Source organism: Pleurodeles waltl, chromosome 4_2 (assembly GCF_031143425.1).
Source record: "Pleurodeles waltl isolate 20211129_DDA chromosome 4_2, aPleWal1.hap1.20221129, whole genome shotgun sequence".
Classification (NCBI taxonomy): Eukaryota; Metazoa; Chordata; class Amphibia; order Caudata; family Salamandridae; genus Pleurodeles; species Pleurodeles waltl.
In genome coordinates, this window is record NC_090443.1 from 852,393,030 (window position 1) to 852,416,813 (window position 23,784).

General features: G+C 40.7%; 1 protein-coding gene across 5 annotated transcripts in view; it reads left to right on the top strand.

The window, feature by feature from the left end:
• The window catches only part of FYB2 (FYN binding protein 2), a 408,342-nt gene that overhangs the window by 188,032 nt on the left and 196,526 nt on the right, over positions 1-23,784 (top strand). For all 5 annotated transcript variants that reach the window (XM_069232598.1, XM_069232597.1, XM_069232596.1 and 2 more), the window contains exon 5: positions 15,255-15,349. In XM_069232598.1, the coding sequence (XP_069088699.1) occupies positions 15,255-15,349 (95 nt within the window). The remainder of the gene's footprint in view (positions 1-15,254; positions 15,350-23,784) is intronic.

Genomic DNA, 23,784 nt, shown 5'->3' on the forward strand with positions numbered 1-23,784 from the left:
AGGGATGACTCGGTAATGCAGTGCGTGAGTAAAATGATTGTTGAGGGAGGAAGAAGAGAGAGTACTGTGGCAGTATCTGTAAGGCCCTACATCAAGGTTCTAGATGAGTTGTCGTTGGGGGATGGGGGTGTAATAATGAGGGGTGACAGATTTGTACCTCCGGAAAAGTTACGGAGGAAAATCATACATTTGGCACATGAAGGGCATTTGGGACAAACACTGACTCAAAGAAGGGTTAAGGAAAACTTTTGGTGGCCAGGGGTCGATTTGCAAACTGCTCAATGGGTGGAAGAGTGTGTTCAGTGTAAGGAAAGTGAAAAAAGGTTAAAGCTGGGGAAAAGAACTTGGATGGGACATATTGGGGATCCAGGGGAAGCATGGCACACTATTTGTATGGATTTTGTTGGGCCATTGCCTGGTTTGGGCCACGAAAAATTATTTGCTTTAGTCCTGGTGGATGTGTTTTCTAAGTGGTTGGAGGTTGAGTTTATGAGGGAAGTGTCGACAAGAAGTACTATTTCAGTATTAAAGGGTTTTTTTCAAAGAGAAGGGTGTCCCCATACACTCATTACTGACAATGGTACACAGTTAATCTCCTTGGAGATGAAAGAGTTTCTGTTAACCCATGGTATCACCCATAAACGTACTGCACTCTACAATCCGCAAGCCAATGGCATTGTGGAACGCATGAATCGTATGGTCAAGGGTACAATTCAGTTGGCTGTGCGAGGAAACCAAAGTGTTAGTTCTGTTGTGCAAGAGGCGATATGGGCTCATCGCACCACGCAGCTGAGAGATAAGGGTAGAACACCATTTGAGTTCATGAGAGGGCGTAAGGCCAGATCAAAGTTAGTGCCTGGTTGGTTGAAGGGTGATCGAATCAAACCAGGAAGTCAAAGGGAGACGTCACTGACAGGAGGTTACTCTGGTATACAAGTTGGTGATTGGGTGAAAGTCAAGGATGGACGAGTGGGTGCAGGTTGGACAAAGTTTCGCGGTCCTTTTGAGGTTAAACACGTAGGAAATTTCAGTGTTGTTTTGGCGAATGGCACTATATGGAACAAAAGGAGGGTGGCCTTATATGAGAGAAGTGGTGGAAGTGCAGGAAATATTATCGTTACTAATGGAGATGGAGGTTGCAGTGGGTTTATGTTATCTGGGGGAGGTGGTGAGAAAGCGGATTCACCGGATGCTGACACTTCACATGAGGATGAGAATAGCATGGAGGGTTTGGAGGGACAAACTAGTGTGGAGAATGAAGAAAGTAAGACAGAATATACGAAGGGAAGTGGTAGAGTGAGAAGACCTCTTTGCGTATCTGAATGACTACGTGAGAGATGGCGAGAAATTGAATTGAAGACTTTTGATTTTGTTTATATTGCCTGAAATGTATTCCTCTCTTGAGTTAGTTAATTTTTATGTTTAAAAAAAAAAAAAAAAAATTAATCTTGCTTGAAATGTATTTCTCTTAGCTTTAGTCGAGCTATTGGTTAATTCTTTTTATGTTCTTGTTTAATTTGAACAGTTTATGATTTTTTGAATATGTGGTTAATATTGTTGTGTTCTTGTTAAAAAAAATTATGATGACGAAGGGGGATGTGTAATATAAGTGCGGGCGCGTGAAGGGAGCTCGAGCGTTACTCGAGTTCCGAACGTGCTCGCGAACGGAAAAAAAAGACGGTTGGAAAAAAGACGAAGCTGTGGGCACCGCACCGCTTGTGTAGGTCGAATAAACTACACTTTGTGAAGAAAGCTTCTGTGTTAATGTGGGTTATTTACCACAGATTTCTTGTAAAGTGCACTGTCGCTCTTAAGGGCGTCCTGGAGCTGGGACAGTGGTGATTGCGCAGCACATAGTAAAGCGAATAAGAAGGCTAGCGAAAAGAAAACAAAGATTTGCCTTAAAACCTTACAAATGGCCAAATGATTATCATTTAAACTGAAGTGGAGAGGAGGGCAGTTCTGTGCCTTTGCTTTCAAAAAGAAGCAAGCATTTGCAATGCAGTCGGTCTTGCATTTGCTCCAGTTAGAGCTATTGGCGTTGTGAATTCCTAACTGGATTTTCTTGCCAAATAAATTGAAAAGTAAAAGTAAAACATTAGTTGACAAAAGCGAACCGATTCAAAGCACCATGGCTGCTGTGAGCGCGAAGTAGACACACAAAAGGAAAAAAGAAGTTTGCTCACTGTCAAACATATTATCAGTCGTGCAATTATCAATGTAACAGGGTTACTCTGCAAGGCGGTAACAAAACCTCCCCAAGGAGTGACAAAAGTAAAGCATTTAACGATGATAACAAAGGAATTTTGAAAGGCAAGCCCACGAACGAATGAAAGTGATGGGTGTGAGCTAGGCCTGGTTAAAAGCCCACAATACTTACAACAGGTCAAAGTGCTTGAGCGCTCGACCTAAAAATGGATAAAGACTTTAGCAACAAGGATGTAGGGGACAGAAAAGGGCAGAAAGAGAAAGGAGCAGAGAGAGGTGGACGGTGACACAGAAAGAGAAGACTAATTATAGGGAGAAAGGAAAAGAGCAACAAAAGAAACACACTGGGAAAACAGGTGAGGCGCAGCAGAGAAAGAAAAGTAACTGTTAAGCAAGGAAAGGGGTGGAGAAAGCCTGAAGGGATGATATAAAAGGGTAAGGTTTGGGAGAAAAAGATGGAAAACTATTGTTAGTGGAAATTCAGTATGAGAGAGGAGAATGATAGAGCCAAGGAAGGGAAGTGAGAGTGGTGCGGAGGCTAAGAAAACAGAATTGATTCAGTGTAGGATCTCCAAAGCAGGTACTCCATCTTCCCAGGATCCAAGAGCATGTTACAAGTCTCTGCTTGATACATAACATTCAGCACTTCTCCAAAGTTTAAGTACAGTGAGAGGTGACTGTCACATGCAGTGCATGAGTGCCTTCCCACATGTTACAAACAGTGCAATCTCTCCTGTCTGCCTACACTATGCACAAATTAAAAACCTCAGTCTCTTATAGATGCCAATCAATAGCACTCAGCACAGTCTACTATCTTCTCCTAGTGTGCCTGTCTGACTAAGCCCATGGTGCAACCTCTGCACTGCCTCCTTCGGTCCATTATATCTGCAGATAACAGCTTTGTGCACACAGTACTGTCTCCTCCCTGTGTGCCTTTCTGACTAAGCCCATGGTGTAACCTGTCCACTGCCTTCTTTGGTTCATTTTACCTGCCAATAATAACTTACTGCGCCATAGTGCAGTGTTTCCTCCATGTGTGCCTATCCGCCCTAAGCAATACGGTGCAAGCTATGCAACCTATGATGCTTTTCATTGCGTCTGTCCACGTTAAGGACATGGTGCAAACAGTGCATTGTATCCTCCGTTTCTGCGTGTCTGTCTGTACTAAGCACACGATACAAGCAGTGGAGAGCTTGTGGTCAGTGCTTTTTCCTCTCTGTCTCATCCCAGTGTTTACACGCTCTCTGCCTACACTAAGCACCATACAGTAGTCCAGTGTCTTTGCCTGTGATGTGGCATCCCAAACTAAACACACTGTACAAACAGGCAGCGGTTCCCCTCGTGCTGTCTTACATCACTAACCATGAGATAGACAGACAGCACTATTTACAACTTGCTTGACTACACTATGAAACATATGCAGTGTTTACCGTTTTAGATGGCCAATGAAATGTGAATACCTTAATGAAGCTTACAAAAAGCACAATGTTTACAGTCTGGCAAATCAAAAGGAGACACAAAAGGAAAAATGGAAAGTAATACAGAGTTGACATAAGCAAGCCGATTCAAAGCACCATGGCCGCCATGAGTGTGTTCGCGAAGGAGACACAAAAGGAAAAAAGTTTGCTCTCATTCAAACATGTCTGCAAACGTGCAGTTATCCATGTAACAGGGTTGGCCCCCAAGGCCGTAACAAAACCGCTCTAAGGAGGGACAAACATAAAGCATTGACCAATGATAACAAAGGATTTTTGAAAGGCAGGCCTATGAACGAGTGACAGTGATGGGGGCCGGGTGGGCGTGGTTATAAGTCCACATAGATACCAAGACGTCGGAAAAGTCTCCACCCAAAAATGGTCCCCAACTCGGCAGTGATTCATCATTGGGATAATCAAAAGGTGATTAGATGATCTAAGACAGCACGAGGTGGTGTACAGCTCTCCGTTGAAGAAAAGTTTAACCTGAGCAGGGAAAGTCACAGTGTATAATACACAAAGCTTTACACTTCAATCAATCAATCAGTAAGCTTACTAATTTGGTTTATGGCAATCATAAAAACACGTTCAAAACACAATGCATTACATTATTTAAGAGAAGAAAATGGGGATTAAAAACAACCAAATTACTTTTTTGAAGTTCTTGCAGGAATAGCATTTTTTTAAACAGCCACCAGTTTCACGGGGCATGCGTAAGAAATAACGTGTTGGTTTGTGCTGATGAAAGCCAAGTGATTTTTGTGAATTGACAATAAAAATGTACGCGAACGGAACACAATATTTACAAAAGACAACAGAATGCATCAGGCTGTGGGTGGAAACCTCATCACAAGGATAGATTAGAATAGTTGCAGAGTTATATTGGCTAAGGGGAAAACACAAGTGGCTCTTAATGGTGCCTAACCAAAATTTGGTTAACGGTGACCATTACCATATGTCTCTAACAAAATCGAAGTATGGTTCCGCGCCATCACAAGTTTGGATCATGGTTTAGTCCCTAACAGTAGGCTTTTTAAGTACCTTTCCTTCCCGACGTGCCCTGAAAAAAAGACAGGAATAATTTTCAAACCCTTTTGTCTTCGCCATTGACAATCACATGTGGGAAAGTAAACCGTTAGTTCTTCCCAGGAATACCATATTGCTCTTAAAATACGTTAGCCATTGGATTTTATTAGTAGAGACCTATATAACTTCGTACCCCTGCTGTCGGCTCTAGAGGTGTTGCCCACCCTTTCCCAGATTAAAAAGGGGTTATGTTAAGTAACATTAGCCCAATGTTTAGCTTTAAACTCCCGCCATAGCAATGACATTAAAATTGTTATAGACGTCGAGAGCTCTTTTCTTTAAAACCGAAAACAAAGTGTATCAACGTCTCCCTCCATGCTCTGCATATTGACTGAATTATAAAATCATTCAAATAAAAAATAAAACTACTGGGGATTATAACACAGACAACTTTAATACCCGTATGGGTTAATGAGATTGGTTTAACCTTGAACGCCCCCAAGTTTCTAACCAAACTAATCAGACACGCCCCTACCCCTAGCCAAGCTTGGTCACTAGTAAAGAGCATTGTGCGGATGCTCAAACTTTGGTATTCATCCCAAACAATGTATTCAGTAGGCCAGGTTTCCTGCACTGTAGCAGTGTCATATTTTTTTTTTGAAACTATTGACCGCTCATTATTTAGTTGCTTGGACTTAAAGCCAGAAATATTCCAACAGAGCAGGTTCTTTAATCATGTCTCCATCGGAGAGGTTGAGCTGGCCTACAACAGTTTAGCTTCCGAGATCGGTGTACACCCCTTATTCCTAAAAGTGTTATAATCTAACTCATCCGGGTTAGCAAAAGGGGAAAAAGATTTGAAATGTTGATATCTACAGATTCTGTTTGGTAGACCCTTTAACTGCAGGAAGAGATGGAGGAATACAGCCAGGTATAAGGTGTCTATATAAAAAATAAAAAAAAGTGATGTTGCTGTGAAAATTGCTGTTGGATTGATTGTTCGAGACTAGTTTATGTGCCAGATGTGAATACTTGAAAGTATTGACTGCAGAGTCACCCCCAATTTGTTTGGCACTAGGGCTGATCCGGTTTACTTTTCGGGTGAAAATTAGAGAGAGGTTTGTATTCTTGGATAAGCAATAAGTAACTTTTTGAGCTGATCTGTGGCTTCTTCTGTGGTTAGTGGTAAAGGGGAAACATAAGACAAAACAAAAGCAACATTTAAGGGGGAGCTTAATTTGGCGGTGTGAACATATGTTGATCCTACCCCTCAGATCGGTTTCGATAGTTTATCAATATTATCCCTTGTGACTATAGGCCCCTTGATGGCACTGGATATTAGGACTCTTGGCTGCCACCTGGGATTCACTATTGCATGGAGATGAGTTATCCTGAGATATGGAGTTTTCCTCGGGATGGGGGCAATAGGTATACAGTTTAGGTTGAACATAGGGCAAACAACTTCACAGGCCTTCCACTAAGTCCCTAAGCTTACCTGCAGTCACATCCAAAACAGAATTGATAGATTCCCCCTCTGAGCACTGAGTCAAAACATTCTGTAAGCTTTACATAAACATCTTGCTGGAGCACCCATATGGTACTTTGGAGTTTCTCTTCACCATACTATCACTATATGTCCGGTTGTAAAACAGAATACAGCAGTGAGTTTCCTAGTGAAGACAATGAGAAACGTTTGGTCCAAGTTAAGTCACAAACGCACCAAAACACGACGGGTAATACCTTCCATCCACTCGTATCTGAGAGGGAAAATAAATCCTCAAAGTCGAGGGCCAAGAGAGGTGGCCCAGCCCTGTCTCTTCTGGGATATGCTGGGTGATGATGGTGCTGCTCTTGGCCTGGGCTTTGCCCGGGCAAGACCCGCATGTGTTCCGTGCCATGGGATAAACAATTGCACTAGGTAAAGCTCCAGCAGGAAGCGGAACCCTCCTCCTCTGGCTCATTCGTGGCACACGGACTTCTGTGGCCTAAGTCCTGACTGCCAACAGGCTAATGCGCAGCTTTAAACTTAATGTGGCTGGGGATAAGCAAACAGTGGCAGAGACCCTGTAAGTGTAGTAATGAGAACAGTGAAGAAATTGGAACATGATTCGAATAGTTGCAATTTCAAATCTGGGCATTCTAGTTATAGCAGAGAATGGTAGAACCAAATAGAGCATTAGAGTAGTCCATGTGTGAGACAATAACTATGGTGACCACAGTTTGAGGCACAGCTTAGGGAAGAAGTGAGATTAGCAGATGAATTGTGGAAACAGTAGGAGTAGACTGTGCTTATTTGAGAGGAGAAATTGAGTAAATGGCCGAAGTAGAAGCCTAAATACCGGACTTCGGGTACCAGAGTAGGGGCATGTCTTGCATTTGCAGGCCATCAGTTGTGGTGGCCAGAAGGAAGAGTCCTTGCCTAGTATAAGAAGCTCTGTGTTAATATTGAGGAAATTACACTTCAGCCATTTAACAACCTCTAGCAAGCGAGAAAAAAGTTTACCAGAGAGATAGCTGCTGATAAATCTCGTCAGAGCAGGCCATAAGAATGAATAAGGTTGGTCAAAAGAGATAACGTATAGATCAGGCAGGGTTGAGCTCGCTGTGCATGATTGGCTAAAACAGCATCTGTTGGAAGGAAGATGGATGGCAAGAGTGTGAGCATTCAAACAGAAACAAATCCAGGATACAGTGCTATCTGCACTGCCAATATCCATGAAATGAAAGAGTAAGATGTCATAAGATACTGTGCCATAAGCAGCAGACAAATCTGAGTATCGGGGCAGCAATACTACCATGTTCAGCCTTCATCCTGAGATCATCCAGGGTGCCCATCATGGCCTATTCCATACTGTGCGAAGAGGATGAAAACCCTATTGATGGGAATTGAGAACGTTGTTCTTTTCTAAATATTTTCATGGCTGGATATTTGTTATTCTTTAAAAAAAATCTTGATATGAAGAGGAAATACGTGCATGTTTCCTTCTGCTGTTACTGTGAAGTATAAGGAAATGTGTCCTAGCTCTTGTAAAACTAGTCCAAATATGTTGGGAATAGAAGTAAGAAGGGTATTGGGACAATGGTCCAGAGGGGAGAGAGGATTGTTATAAATGTGATGCAATGTGGAGTACAAAGAATTAAGTTAAAGTACGGTGAGCTGAGGAAGGTAGTGTTTGTCTGGGGTGATACAAAAAGTCCTGGTAGAAAAAAAAAAAGAAAACGGCAGATATTGACAAGGTTATCATGGAAATAACCCAAGAGTGCATTGTGATTGAAACGGGGAAGTGGATCTAGTACAGCAAGTGGGATTGGTAAGACAAATTACTAATTTTAAGATGTCTTTAGCATTGTTAGAAGTGGTGGTAATGTTCTAGGCATAGTGAGAATCCTAGCAAATAGTGAGTCTCTTGTGTTCCTTGCGGATAAGGAGATGAAGATTGTGCGTGGCAGAGGAATAATCTCTGATTCAGGCTTTTTCTGTACAGTGGTGTTTGGAATGTTTAAGTTCAGGAGTAGACCAAGTAAGTCAAAAAAATTGATGATCAAAGTGCTTACCAGCTTTCAGATCTTCTATGAAGGAAGTCAGAGAGAGTGTTTGTAACTACGAAGAGAGACTTCAAAATCTGATGGAGTAAGTGTATACTAGTGCCATTTTGCTGTTGCAGAATGTGAAACTGGAGCAGAAGGGGAGATACCAGTCACAAACTATCACAGTGATTCGTCTGTGCCTATAGAAGAGCATGGCGAAAAGGAAGCTGGTCACCTGGAGATAGAAATAGGTTGAGCGTTGGCCTGGGGGCATGTTGTCTGACTGCTATTTGGAAAAGGCCCAAGACAGAGCAGGAATTGAGAAAATGACTGGCCCCTAGTGTGGACCGTAGCTCAAACTTGATGTCTCTTACTATTACGCAACATAAGAAACCTAGAAGAAGTGTAGTTAGGAATTCTGCAAAAGAAGAAATAAAGCTGGGAGCTGACCCTGGTAGGCTATAGAATAAGGGGTCTATATATATGAGGCTGTTTGTGACTCTCTCGCACCACACAACGTAGTGCAAGAGCAATGCAAACCGTAAGAGAGATTTTTGAAGGGCAGGTATGAGGTGTGGGTACATCTGAATGAGCAGCAGACATTTTGGTGAGGAGGACACAGAGAGAGGAGCACTTGCCTTAAGACTAACTAGAAAGGGCACTGTGATATCCTGAAAGAGATTGGCCAGCTTTCAAGAGGACAGACAACGGTTAGATGGAGAATTAAGGGGGAGCATTTGAAACAAGAATAGAGAACTCAAGGAAGTAGACAAATCCAGAGAAGAATCAGTACCATGACTGTCATGTGTTTTCAGTATATACCATTCTCTCCAATTGCATGCAGGTGACTATAACACAATACTTGGAATGCTGCAAGCACGAAACACAATGTGTAGCATCATCATCCTTTATGCAACACTGTTTGCACCATCTTGTATACATGCTATCATTTAGTGCCAAACAACTTTCCCAATAAGCACGATGACCGTGAAATACCCCTTCACCAAACAGAGCAGTCATAGTTGTGTGGTCTCTAGATATTATATTAAGTGCCTTACAAATTTGCAGCACAATATTTTCACATTTGATTATCGGCTGGGTGAGTGTTAAGATACATTATTTTGGTTCTTTGTACATAGCTTTTCCTGTCCTAATGGCATTTTAGTATGCTGAGGTTGAACTCAACAGATGGGTAAGGGATCATGGATGGCAAGGAGTAAGGATAGTGAGGAAAACCATATAATTGAATTCTGGGAAGTGAGGTTTTGAGATTTAATTTATAGCAGTGAGAGTCTAGAATATTGGTAAACTGAGCATGACCTAAAACGTGCCACAGGGCTCCTCACTGACCACCCTCAGTTTAGCTTCCATCCCTGGTCCAGAAAATAAAATTAGCTGACTGTGGAATGGCGGAGTATATCTGGTGATGAACCTGCAGTGATAGAGCCAAAATTACAGGGGGGAAAAGGGATAGAGCCTTTCCTTTAACAAGTACATCCAGACAGCATCCAATATATTGACTACCCCTTGACTGCAGCCAAGTATTGATTGCAATTTGGGCCTGGAACCCATCTAAATGCTCTAGAATCCTGCATCGAGAGTAAATATAGTCTTGGCCAGGGAAGACCTCCAGTCCATAAATTCCCAGTATGACTGGATTGTTTTTTTTCTGTTCTTCGGAAATGCAAGCATTAATTAAACAGGAGTTCCTTAGCATGACTATATAGATCTTTCGCAAGGGGACAGAATAGGCATAGTGCAACCGAGGCTTACCTGAGTTTCCTTGCTGGAATACTGCTCCACAGACACCTGAAAGAGAAATCAACACAGCGAAGAGAAAAAAAATAAAAAAGGCAAAACAAGATAAAACAAGTCAATTCCAAGCGCCACGGCCGCCATGAGCATGAGCGCGAAGGAGAGACACAAAAGGAAAATAGAAGTCAAACATATTGGCAAATGTGCAATTATCCATGTAACGGGGTCGATAGCCACGGCAGTAACAAAACCGCCTCAAGGAGAGGCAAACATAAAGCATTTACCAAAGATAACAAAGGATTTTTGAAAGGCAAGCCCATGAACGAGTGATAGTGATGGGTGTGCGGTGGGCCTGCATGCTCGGCCTACAAAGGACTTTTGTTTACCCACCAGGATGAACAGACATGTACAAAAAGGGAAGAAGAACATAAAAGAGGAGGTATGGTTAAGAAGGGGCAGAAGATGTGCAATGAGCAATGGTGAAACCACGCTTTCTGAAGTGCCGTGGCTTGCACAGTATAATGCTTGGGGTAGGGGGTGGTAGACTGTCTGCGGTCCCACAGAGCAGTAACTACCTTAAAGCAAAAGAGAATTTTACCAAAGTAAAATCTTTGTTATTTTTTTGTTTGCCGGAAATATTGGTCTAGTTGAAGCAGAAGTTTAGGGACAATAGACACCAGTTACGAGGGGATAAGTACTAAGTTAAAACAGGAGAGTTTTGAAATGGTGTTTTGTTAAATCAGATTTTTTTTTTTTTGCCAGTTTCCCTTGGAATGGGTCCAGCGTTTTGAGTGCAAGAGATAGTATTCTGGCACTCGACTTAACCTAAAAGGGGAGAGAGAGTACTACAAAGGAATTGAAAGAGGGGAATGTACATAAGGTCCCTATAAAACCATAAAGAGAGACAATTGAGGAAAGGTATAAAAAAAGAGACACGAAGACGCACAGACTTACTTCCAAGAAGGGAAGAAAAGATAGTTGATGAACAATACAAGTTGCTCATTACACTTACCGGTGCTCCCCGTTTCTTTTCCGAGGGACACCAGATGAGAAATCTGCATCTGGAAGAGTGGAGAGTGAAACTGAGAAGAAAGTCATTCATGGATTTAACCTGGACGAAATCAAATTAATGCAAACTGAGTGGACTGCAGATGATTTGTGTTAAATTCTTAGTTTTTCCTTGATAGCAAAACAACTAATCAGTCAGTCAATGAAAGCATTTGTAGAGCTCACTACTCACCCATGAGTGTCTTAAGGCACTGATCTACGGTGAAAAGAGCCAATTTAACAAAAAAAGTGAAAGCAACTTTGGTTCTAGTATTTCTCTGCTACTGAAGACAGTTTAGAAGGGTGTGTGCAGCCAGGGCCGGACTAGCATTTTATTCCACCTGGCATTTCCCTGGTAGGATGGGGCCTTTGGAGCCTGGTTTCCAAAGCCCTGGGCCGCTCATGGTCCCTGTTTCCTTTCCCCAGGTCCCTTAGATCAGTTGCTGTAGGCACGGGGAGTCTTCCAGAGAGAGAAGATGAGGGAGGGGAAAGGTAGAGAGAAAGCGATCAGAGATGAAAGAGAAAGAGGACAGACAGAGAAAGAATATATAGATGGCTGGAAAGAGAGCTTACACAAAGACTAAGAGAGGGGAGCTGGTTTGAGCATTTTTGCCAGGGCTGCTTTTGGTTCCTCAGCCCTCCCCGTGCACAGCTTCAGCACGGGCTGTCAGTGTGTAACAAATAGCATTGCAGGAGGGACAGAAAATTCAAAGCATGTTTTACCCTCCAAAATTGTAGTTGCGTGTCCTCCTAGTGTTACATGGGAGGCTGGCACTATAATGAAATAAATGTCCTTCATACTCATTAGGGCCCTTGGCTTAGCCCTGGTGCACTCCATCTTATGTGGCAGGTAATTATGTCTTCATAGTCCCCATTTCTCGTTTCACTTACGCTGTGTCCGACTTATACTTTAAACAAATGTGCATAAAACAGCATTTTATTTAACAAGTCAGTTAAAGAGTAGGGATGAGGCCGTGGGGTAATCTCCTGATACACATATCACTGTGGCTGTCTACACCCTCCCATGGCTTGCGTTAAGGGACTGTCAGATCTTTAGTCAGCCCTGCTGTGACGGACCCCTTGCAGGAGGAAGGACAGGACAGAGCATGGGGCACGCCAAAAGGAAGCAGCCGTCCGAACACAGACTTCAAAGACTCAGACCCTAAATCACATTTGGTTCCTGGAAATGGTCTATAAGAAGGGGAGCTGGAGAACCCCAAAGTTGTCAGCTGTCAAGCAGCCAATCAAGCTGTAGTTCAAGGAGAGGGAGGTCTGCAAGGTTTCTAATTTCTACCAGGACTGGGGACTAAGGTGTATTATTCTCCCAGCTGGGTGAAGGGACATCACCCAGGGAAATCCAAGACCACCTCTCCTGAAACCTGGAGCACCATAACTTGCCTGCTTTTCAAGACCAGTGAGCGCTTGGAGGAAATAACTTCCAGTTTGGGGACCCCCAAACTGACATGTAAGTAAACAGCTGTTGTACCAATCAAGTAGTCACAGGGTGTGGACTCTAGTCAGCAACCACCTGCTAGAGAGGGTTGCTGTGAAGTGACCATTATTGCTTTACTGCCATGTGGATTGAGGTGTAGCCCTTAAGTGTAGTAAGGTCTGCAACCCCATATGCCAGAGAGGGCTACAGTGAAGAGACTGCTGCTGCTGTGTTGATTGGTCCATCCCTTGGGCAGCGTAAAGTTGGCAGCCCCGTATGCAAGAGGGTGAACCGTGAAGAACAAAGTGGTGATCTGGTTTTGCTGATGTGGAGATTGAAGGCCACTGTGGTGACCTGAGAGTGGCCAAGCCCAAACTGAAGCATTGGAAAACGTACAATTGCCCCTTGCTTGTGAGAGGGATCAGAGGAAATTACAGTGATTTCAGAGGGAGCACTGTGGACAACGAACTGCTGTCCCTGCAAGGCAGAGAGTGCAACTCACTACCACCAGCTGCTAGAGACCTCAAGTGTATGAGTGAGGAATGCTCTCAGGGACTCCAGTAGACCAACTGTTGACAAGACTGTTTGCTGGGCCCGGGGAACTTGTTTGGCCTCGTAGCACTATAGGCACTTTTACACTTTTGACTTTGGAAGAGTCAGATTGGGACTACTAAAATTCAGACTTCTATTTGGGCCTAACCTGGATGTCACCTATCGGGAATGGGAAATAATAGATAGCAATTGAAGGTTAAGTGGGACTCTGACCTGCTTAGCTTACACTAGAGTACTGACCTTGGGAGATGTGTGAATGATGCTGCATGCTGTATTGCACTTGATCTTCATATAAAAAGACTACTTTTTTCATAAAAGCAACTATTTGACTGGGCAATCATTTGTTGGTGCTAATTATCTGCTTTCATCCACCTCCCTACCAATCCAAGAGGCCTGGGTCCCACCTCGATTCAGGCTGCCATGGAGAGTGTTGAAGGGGTACTTGACCTAGTTGCTCAAGACCAATAGTAGGACAGGCCCCTAGTTATCAGGAGTAAAATGCCTCAGCCTCTACGTTGGTGCCCAGTAGCTCCTGCTTGCATCATGCCCATTTGAAAAGGGTTCTGACATTAACAAACAAAAAAATAGAATACATTTCCCAAAACAGTTGAGAAAAATATAAAAATGCAAATAAACACCAAAATTTGATGAGGAAACTGAGATAAGAGTGTTAACGTTTTAGGGCAAAAGCACCAAGAAAATAAAAAGCTGCAATTGAAAGTCACAGTTCTCTGTTGACCACTACCTGGCTTTATTTTGATAGAAATTGCTGTGGAGGGAAGTTGAGGTATGTCAAGTGGATCACAGCAGTCAACATGCTTACCTTGTGTCTTAAAAGATTTTTGGAGCTCTAAGACCTTTAGTGGGAAGACTTTGAGGAAGCGGATTGTCAAGTCCCCATTGATGATATCAGTTGTAGTGCCTATAGATCTAACAGGACAAATCAGGATTTCATAGTTACTAGGGTGCATTCATCTCTGGGTATATTTACTGCCTTGCCTCTGTAGAAGACCTTTGGACTTATTCAGTTTTTTCATTCTCAAGATCCTTATTCGTGGTTAGGCTTGGAAGCTGTAGGGCTCTTCAAGGCTAGATACCTTTTACACTAGGTCCCTCTGAAGCCTTTTTCTTCATGACATAATCTCCAATCCAAACAAACCTGGATGTCTTGATTGCTGAGGGTGCACCCTCCCTGGGGAAGTCTCAGCAATTTGTCCAAGTCATTCTCTGTCAATCAGTTGTTGGTGCTGGGAAAAATGGCCCTTCTCATTTCTACATCTTTCAAGTACTCGGAGCCGGTTTCTGGGCACCGGGTCATTCTTCATTAAGGCCTCCTGCAGAGTACCTGCACTCCAGGTATGCCTTGTGGGCATATGATCCTTTGTAGCCACAATTCACTCTTTTTGACAACCATTGCAGTCCGCATTTCTTTCCAGTGTCTTGTTTCTCTGAAACAAGGGAACTTAATGTTTAACACAAAAACAAAAGTGGTAGCAAGAAATCTTGTGATAAGCAACACTGAGACTGGAAATGGTCTTAGTTAATAGACCTGCAGGGCAACAGAAAATCATGAAATTGAATCGTAAAAGTCAAAACTGTTCTTAGGACTTAAACAAAAGCCTCTATTTTTGAAATATTTAAATTACATTTTAAGCTGCAACATTCTGGACTGGGTTAGTTTCAGGATCTGTTTTATGGTTTTGTCTTGAGAAAGCCTGCATGAGTGAAACGGTCTGTGCTTAAACAAAGAAAACTTATTTTGGTATATATGGGGATGCTGTCCAGTCCTTTCCTGGGTCATTCAAGTATAAATGATAGGCTCACTTCCTGTTGTAGAGGTTCAGTGACCACTGTCTCATTTCAAACATAATTTTTCAATATTTGTCTCATATTCTTATTTTATGCTGAAGGGGCTCACAACTTCATCTTCTAAGTAACCGCTTCAGTATTATGGTGGTAATTTCTATCAGTGTATTGTATTTGTTGTCTTGTGTCGGGCAAGGGTCTCCTGATTGTGCAATATGTGGTCCTATATTGCAGAGTATTGGTAACTTTCAACTCACTTTCATTTACATTCAACTTCCACAACAAACAGTGATGACCGAAACCCATAAATTTAGATAAACAAAGTGGTTGCATTATCTTGAATTGATTTTGATACAGTAAAACCATAGCTATAAATATTCCAGCAGCAATGTTTTTGTAATGCTTGCATCGCCTTGATTTCGCAGAATTGACTCTGAAGAACCAGAACTGTATGATGATGTCTTAAATGTAAAGGCAGCCTTAAACACCCTGGACAGAAGTTCGACAGAAAACTATCACAGTGAGTGCTGCCTATCTGACTATTAATAAAGGAATATGATAAAGTCACTAGTGCACTTTATTCAGATTATAAGTACATCTTGTATAATAGTGGTGGCATTTGAAATTTAGGACAGCCTCACACAAATAGTGCACACATGAATGTCAACAAATAAAATTTAGAGTTTCACTGAAACTGATTTGTCTAGTCTTACTTTGTAGCTTAATTTTTACAGTGTACGGAAAAAAAATCAACTGCTTTCTACATTTTGATCTATCTGAAGATTTAGCCAAGGCTATTGAATGGCACTATGTTTATGCATGTCATGTATAAAGTTATTTTTCTATATAGATGTAATGTTGAATGTTGATGTGTCGAACATAAAGTCTGTTTTGAATATGATTTTTTTTTTTTGTTGTATTTTTTTTGTTTTTGGAGGACAAATATCCATTTGTCCTGGATATTTAAAGCAGGGAAAGGAACACAAACGTACACCTTTTAAAAGGCTGCAAGAGTAATTTACAAAGATATTGAGAAATGTTTTCTGTTCGCAATGCCCAAACCTATTTAGAAGTCTGCGTGGAGAAATTAACAAATTGTTTTGTTGCCAGGATGGCAATGGCTCCGTTAGTTATGAAAATGGGCATATAATTTGTACCTTTTGTCCCTCTTGGATGTCTCGTGTTGGAGAAACAGAGTACATTTCCTGCAAGAATTGACAATGTTTAAATTCATATCTAGTTTGGGTATTTCTAATATTCCGTGGATTGTACTCTCATCCAGTGAAGAGGAAATAACGAAACTGAAAGATATGTGAACATTACAAGATAGAAGTCTAAATGCATAATAAAATCTCACTTATCAATGAAATTTGAAGCCCAGTAGCAAAGAGAACCACTCATCAGGCAATGACTCTGGTTAAGTTATTGGCACAGACAGTCCATTCTTTGTCCTCCTGACAGGATCAGTACACTACTTGAGAAGATGAAACATGCAAATCAAATTAGCCTTCTAAATGCAAGACACCAGATGCAAGCTTGACGGGTGTTTTTGATTCTCTCAGACTAGTAAATTCACGTCAATCTCCTTGTCACTTATTTTAAATAAAGTTGTTACTTCAGACTTCAATATGTGTACAGATATGTATGCACCATTTGTATCCAGTTTATCATGGAGTATTTACTTTTCCATCAACCGTTATAAACATGAAGACATTTCATCCTTACAACTTTTAACAGACCCATATGTAAAAAATCTCACTTTTGTAATTGGTCGAAAGGCAAATACATTGGTTGAAATATTGTGGTATCTTTCATTATGTAAGCTTCCAAAGAATATTACTGGGTGAGGTTTGTACTTGTAATGGTTAGAGAGAAGATGTATGAGGAGTTAAAAAAGTTGAAGGAGAATGGAATTATAGAGGAAGTTGAGGCCACTGAATGGCTTGCACCTATTGGTCATGGCACGTATGCTCAATGAGGAAGTGAGATTGTGTGTGAACTTATTTGAACTTAACAAGGGTGTTCTAGTTGATCATTAACCTTTGTCCATCTTCACCAAACTGTTGTCAATGCTGAAGGGATGAAAAAAATTATTTTCCATCGATCTTGCCTTGGCATACCATCAGGTGAAGGTACATCAAGACTCACATGACTTGACAGCATTTATCACACCATTTGGAACTTTCAAGTTTCTGAGGATGCCTTTTGGGCTGACTTCAGCTACAGCTGTCTTTCAAAGAAAGATGGAAAATACATTGAAAGGTGTGTGTGGTGCAAACATTTCCAGACAATGTTTTGGTATTTGGGTGTGATGGTGAAGAGCATAATCAATGTCTGCATGATGTTTTCGGAAGGTTAAGAGAGAATGGTTTAATAGTAAAGGCTAAGAGTTGTAAATCCAACCTCAAAGAGTTTGATTACTTAGGCCACAAAATCACATCCTCTGGTATTGAACCTAGAAGTGAGTTGGTCGATACAATCAACAACATGACCACTCCTGTCTGTAAAGAGGTTATTACATTTTTGGGACTGTCGGGACATTACAGTAAGTCCGTTTCCAAATTTGCAGAGAAGACACTAAATATGAGGTTTTTGTTGAAAAGGGGTTCAGTGTTTTCATTGAATGGTAAGTGTGAGAGAGAATTTAATCAAATTAAATCATGTCTGTCCAAAGCCTCTTCTTTACAAAGTTTTGAACCAGATCATGACACAGTTATGACGGGTGCCTGTTCAAAGGGTTTAGGGGGTATTCTGTTACAACAGTATGAAGACGTAGAATATACCATTCTATTTATTTCCCGGAGTTTGCAGGACACAGAATTAGATTTAATTTTCAATGTATTTTATTAAAGTGCATAATTAATCAAAAACAATACACCATCCAAGTAAAACAGTGCTACTCATAAATACATTTATAATGTGGACCCATAAAATCATTAAAAATTAAATACACTACATAAAACTAGGTACAAAAAGGATATATTACAACTAAAAACGTTCTCCTAAAACCATGTAGCCTATAACAACAAGGTAAGTGATTTTAAAGTTCACCAGTGCTTAGACTGTACATCGTAAATACTTTGGTTTTAGGGATTTTGAAAAACAATAAGTAGTAGTAATTTCAAACACTTTTAAAGGATACAATTGACATACTTTAAAAGGATTCACTCAACTGCCTTGTTCAAGTTCATCTTGCTTTGTGCATACTTATTTGATGTCTGGCATAAAAATTTTGTTAGTCTCACTAAAAAGATATTTAACAGGCAAGAAACGTTCCCCTTAAAACCATATAGCCTATCATAACAAGGTAAGTGATTTTAAAGTGTACCAGTGCTTAGACTATACCTAGTGTACACTTTGCTTTCTGGGATTTTGAAAAATGAAAGAAAGTAGCAGTTTTAAACACTAAAAAAAAGAAAGAAAAAAAATGCAAATTACATAATATAAAGGGACTCATTTGACTGCCTCATTTAAATTCATCTTACTTTGTGCATACAATTTCTTTGATGTCAGGCATAAACATTTTGTTAATCTTGCATTCAGAGTAATATCCGATGATTTAAAACGGGTGATCACCGCTTGCCTACACGTTCGTATACCTCTCTGACTAAAGGCGTCCTTCAAAAGCCTTCTACGTTTGTTCAGTAACCCCCTACATAGACAAACCTGGTGGGTGAGGTTTTCCCACAAGCAACCACACAGGATACATGCGGAATTTAAAACAGAACGTTCCCAAGGGACTGTGTTAGCACAACCTGGGAGATGGTCGAAACTATATTTAATAAATAAATCTTTATCTTTTTTGACCATCCCAACTCAAGATATAACTGGTATTTCAGGGTTTTATACTCATTTACTATCATCCACGAGTGGGATCTGCCCACAAGAAGACCCTTGTCCGTAATTAAAGATTTGATCTTCATTGTGAGGTTTATGATTTTTTTTAACTGCATCATAAGGGAAACTTTCATCCCATAATGACCGAGCTCCCAAGTCATCCAGGGCCTCATTTAAATATTGCCGGGATGGAGCCAGAGAATTCAGACTCATCTCCTTCTAAAGTGCCTGACACAATTGATTCCCCTTTGTTTGTTGTAATTTTTTTTCAAATCTTAATATAGTTACCCTTCTTTTCTACAGTTTGGTTCAGGTTTCCGAACCCTAGCCTGATCTGAGAGGAATTCCCTGGAAGATAGAACAGGAACCTGAATACTTTTCCAACTATCCCATTCAAAATGTCAATATCTCTTCCTTGTAGAGCTTCACTTCCATAGCTAATGCCTGGTGTTAATTTAGCAGCAATTACTTGTGGCAGAGTTTGATAACTGGGGCCGTCTTGCGATCTTTGCAACATGCGGAGAGCAAGCAACAGTGTGTTTCCTTTCTGCTGTAAATCCAATTTTGGGGAATAAAGGATCCCCTCTCATCAAATAATATGCCCAAATATCTATATGATTTTACTTGTTCTAGTTCTTGCCTTTGAAGGTGCCACTTGTACTCTGTTGATTACTTCCATACCTTTAGTTTTCCTCTCATTTATTATCATTCCATTCGCTTCAGCAATTTCGGCTAGGTTAGCAATAAGTCGCCATAACCCTACTTTGGTTTGACTTAAAAGGATTACGTCATCTGTATAAAGCAAGTTTGAGATAAACAAGTCTCCAATCTTTGGAGGATGCGCATTCATCTTGTTTAACTTAACGGTCAAATCTGATTTAAAAAAAAAAAGATTAAAAAGATATGGTGCAGGCATGCAGCCCGGCTTGAGACCTTGTTTTATCTCAATTTTCCTTGATAGAAAGAGAGGAGCCATCCCCTACCTTCACTCTAACCTAAGTATCAGTGTAACATCTGTATGACTTTTAGTAACAAGGCAGGAATACCCCAGGAGGCCATCTTTACCCACAAATTACTATGCTGTACCTGTTTAAAAGCACAAAAACAGGGGTTGATTTTTTTTGCTTACCTTTGTCCATAATAATAGAGAGAGGTAGGATATTAACTGCAGTTCCTGGCCCTTTAATGAAACCTGACTGAATTGCAGGGATAATATGATTATCAGTTGCCCAGCTCTGAAGGTCCTCTAGAAGTGAACCCGCATAATATTTTGCCTCCGAGTCTGTCAAAGTAATTAAGTGGTAATTCTCCGGGGAGGAGGGATTTCCCCCTTTAAAAATTGGATGCATTATTGCGCCCTTCCAAAAACTTGGGATTATTTCAAGCTCTAAGGATTTGTTAAAAACCGCCACCAGCCTCTCTGCCAAAAATCCTGCATCTGTTTTGTATAGATCATTTGGGATCCTGTTTGGATCTGGAGCCCCTGCCTGCCTACTCCTATTAATCAGTCAAGTGACCTGAGTCACAGAGAATGTTAGTTCTGTAGCTCCCTTTTGACATTCATGGGCCTTATTAATACCCGCTCCTGGGCGCAAATTGTCCACTATGCCTCCCATATTGAACACATCTTTTTTAATTTCTTCATTTTGATTAAAATGCTGAGTTAAAGTCGGTCCAACATGATCCCAAAATGTCAGAACTTTTAAGATCATGGGGGCTTTATTTAGGTTGTTTACCATTTTCCAAAACCCCTGTGAGTTACTTTTTTTTACTTAAAAATCAGGTCTTTACCCAAAGATTGTGTTTTTTCCTTGCCTTCTATTCCTAAATTTGCTTCCGATAGGTATTATTAATAATTTTAAAATCATTTTGGATTTGACGGTCAGTTCGGGAGCTTCTTGGCAAATCATCGAAATACATTCCGCTTCCTTCTTAATAAGGCAAGGAAAGCTGAGATTTTAATTGTATTGTTTGCATTTTCATTTACATAACACTGACAGGATTTTTAAATATTACCAGTAGGAAACCTAGCTTTGAATTTATCTAAAAAGGAATTAAATTACCCCGTAAGCGAATAGGAGGCACTGGCCATTGAGTGGTGCATAAACTGAGAGAAACTGTTGGGGTTGTAGTTTCACAATCAAAATAGATCGTAAACCTCAGAAAGAAATATCAAATAGAAAGGTATTGATACTATCTCAGTGAGGATAAGAAAATGTGTAGCGTCATTGCAAGAATTCTGATTCAATATTACATATGTGCCTGGTGTGAAGAACAACTTACCAGATTACAACTAATCCCCTTCACACACCCCAACAAGGAATGAGTAACAATCAAAAGAATGATTTTGTGGTGTGCCTGATCAGAGACCGCATAATAAGAGGACAAGTGAATGAAGTGAGCTAGGATGTGGAGTTGCAGCAAGGGTTAAATGTATTAAAGAGGATTGGAATGAACAAGCAAAGTTGAAGGACTTGTTGAAGGGATATTGAAAAGACAGGAGTGAACTTGTGTATCAAAGAGGGAGATGAAATTGATTCCTGGCATTTAAACAATTAAACAAAGAAGTTATTAAGACAAATGTACTGGTGGCCTGATATGATCATACAAGCTGAAAGATCCGTGAGGAAGTGTATGGAGTGCCTGCAGTGTGACAAAACTAAGTATAGCATGCCAACCATGGTTTTAAGAAAGTTGCCCAAAGGACCTTGGGAGGTTGATGTTTTGGACATTTTAGGTCCTGTTAAGGTTTCTAGTGTTGACAAATATGTTATTACTCTAACTGATATGTACTCAAGATGGGCCGATTTTGAAATAACAAATTCCAATGAGACAAATTATGTGATTAATTACTATGAACCGATTTTCGAAAGCAAAGGCTTTTCCACTGCTATTTTGTCTGGACAATGGAGTTCAGTTTGTGTCCAAGGAGATGGAGAAGTTTCTGTGTGGTGAAGAAATTAAGCATAAAAGACTGTTATATCATCCAGGGACTAACAGATTGGTGCAGAGGTCAACAGGGTTTTGAAGAAAGCCAGAAAAAGAGCTGTATTGGGTCAATTGTGTTGGAGGAAGGAATTGTACAACAAAATCAAGAACTACAGAGTGACGCTGCATATGATGACTGGTTTAAGACCTTTTGAGTTGTTTCAGAAAAGTAGAGCTAGTACATTGGTGTGCCCTTCATAGGTGTATGACAGGACTAATTGTGGTGTGAGTGTTGAGCATGAAGGGCACAAGAAGGATACAAATGAATTTTAAAAAAGAGTTCTCGTGGGGAAAGAGGAGATTTGATATTTGCAAAGTGGTGAAGAAGACACGCACAAGTGGGTGACATGGTAAGAATAAGATATCCTCGGAATGAGTCTACTCTGATGCAGTCCAAATTTGTGTCGCCGATAAAAGTGATTAAAGTATTCAATAATGCTGTCAGAACAGAATATCATAATATCTCAGTAGAGTGGTAAAGCTACTGAGTGTGGTGGTTACTAAGGAAAGGGTTGTAAGTGATGTAAATAGTAAAGGGTTTAATGGGGTTGATGGTGTGAGAAAATGTAGGCTATGTTGTAAGAAACAGAGTTATTTGAGGGATTATGATTGCTTCCTCTAATGTACTGTGTGTTACCCACCTAACTCTTGTTTTGCCAAAGTAATACTTTTTTATATAGATATAAGATATATTTACATCTTCACTTTGTGTATATTTATAGTGTTTGTTGGTGTAACTTTGGCGTTCCTTTCAGTACTTTTTTTGTGATACTTTGTATCCTGACCTATGCTGGGTTGCTTTATTCTCTATTTTGTTAATGGGAGGGAGATGTGTGATATCTTCCATATGTAAGGTTCATAGTAATGTTACTGGGTTAGGGGTTCCAGTGCCTGAGAATGTTGTGATTTGAGCTTGAGGGGAGTTTGAGGAGCAGGGGAAGGATTGTGTACAGCCTGGGGTATATATGCTGGACTTAAATAAAGAAGTTTCTTCCTCATCTGGATGTTCTGTTTCTTTACAAAAATCTTAAGTGTTTTGCAGAATTTTTATTTTTTACAGTTGTATGTCCGTCATTTGACGTTTAATGATACTTATGATCTGTGGCTTCGGTATGGGACGCGTGGGCTTACAATATCAGTTTCCAAGATACTTTATAGAGTATTAATTTAACCTGCAGCTGTTTTGGAGGAACGCTCTTGAATCACGGTGATGGGCAATTTTTTTAAACAGTATGTGTGACAGAGGCTCTGTTCATGTGGACAATTTAAGAACTGGTTATCAGAAATTAGGATTCCAGCCATTAAGATAACAACATAGCTTGGTGTGATTCATTGGTACATGCAACAATATAAAGCCTAGACTGAGCTCAGAAAGGAGCAGTAGTACACAGTAACAAAAAAACTTTACATTTTAAAAATGATTGAGAAGGGGATAACCAAAGGGCTCATCACAAGTGGACTGATGAGAAGCAACACTAATGGAATCAAATGTTTCAAAATTCTGGAAGCAAAGAGACAGATGTTTTTAAGGAGATTTATTTAATTGAATACTTGTTGAGACTGGCAGTTAGCCTAACAAGAGGAAAGTGGAAAAGTTTGGCAAATGGGCATTACAAACTGTACTGACAAATCACTCTGTTTTGGTTTTCCAGACAGAAAGGGATTGGGACTGATATCACAATTTATGTAGCAGCAGATAAGTGATATGAGTGTTGGCCCATTTACAAAACAGTATTGCTGGAGCTTGCAAACTCAAGGTTAATATGGAAGGCAGTGTGAGCAGGTAGATATATTTATGTAACTATCATAAAGATTTGGTGGCCCCTCCTCCCCCACCGTCAAACTGTTACGACTCGGTCGTCCCATTTCCAGGGGGCGCTGTAAGGGGACTGTCAGAAGCCTGGGAATCACCTTGAACACCTATCTAGAGTCCCTAGCTGACTCCTGTTTGTTTCTCTTTTCTCCATGTTACACTTGTGTAGGACTACATTTGCTTCTTGGTACTGCAAATCCCATAATGCATAGCTTGGTAGTCAGGAAAACCCGGATTCTGTTTCCCATTGTTTTCAATGGGAGAAATCCAGTTGCTCCTTTTCACTGGATCCTCTCCTCCAGGACTTGCAAGTGTCC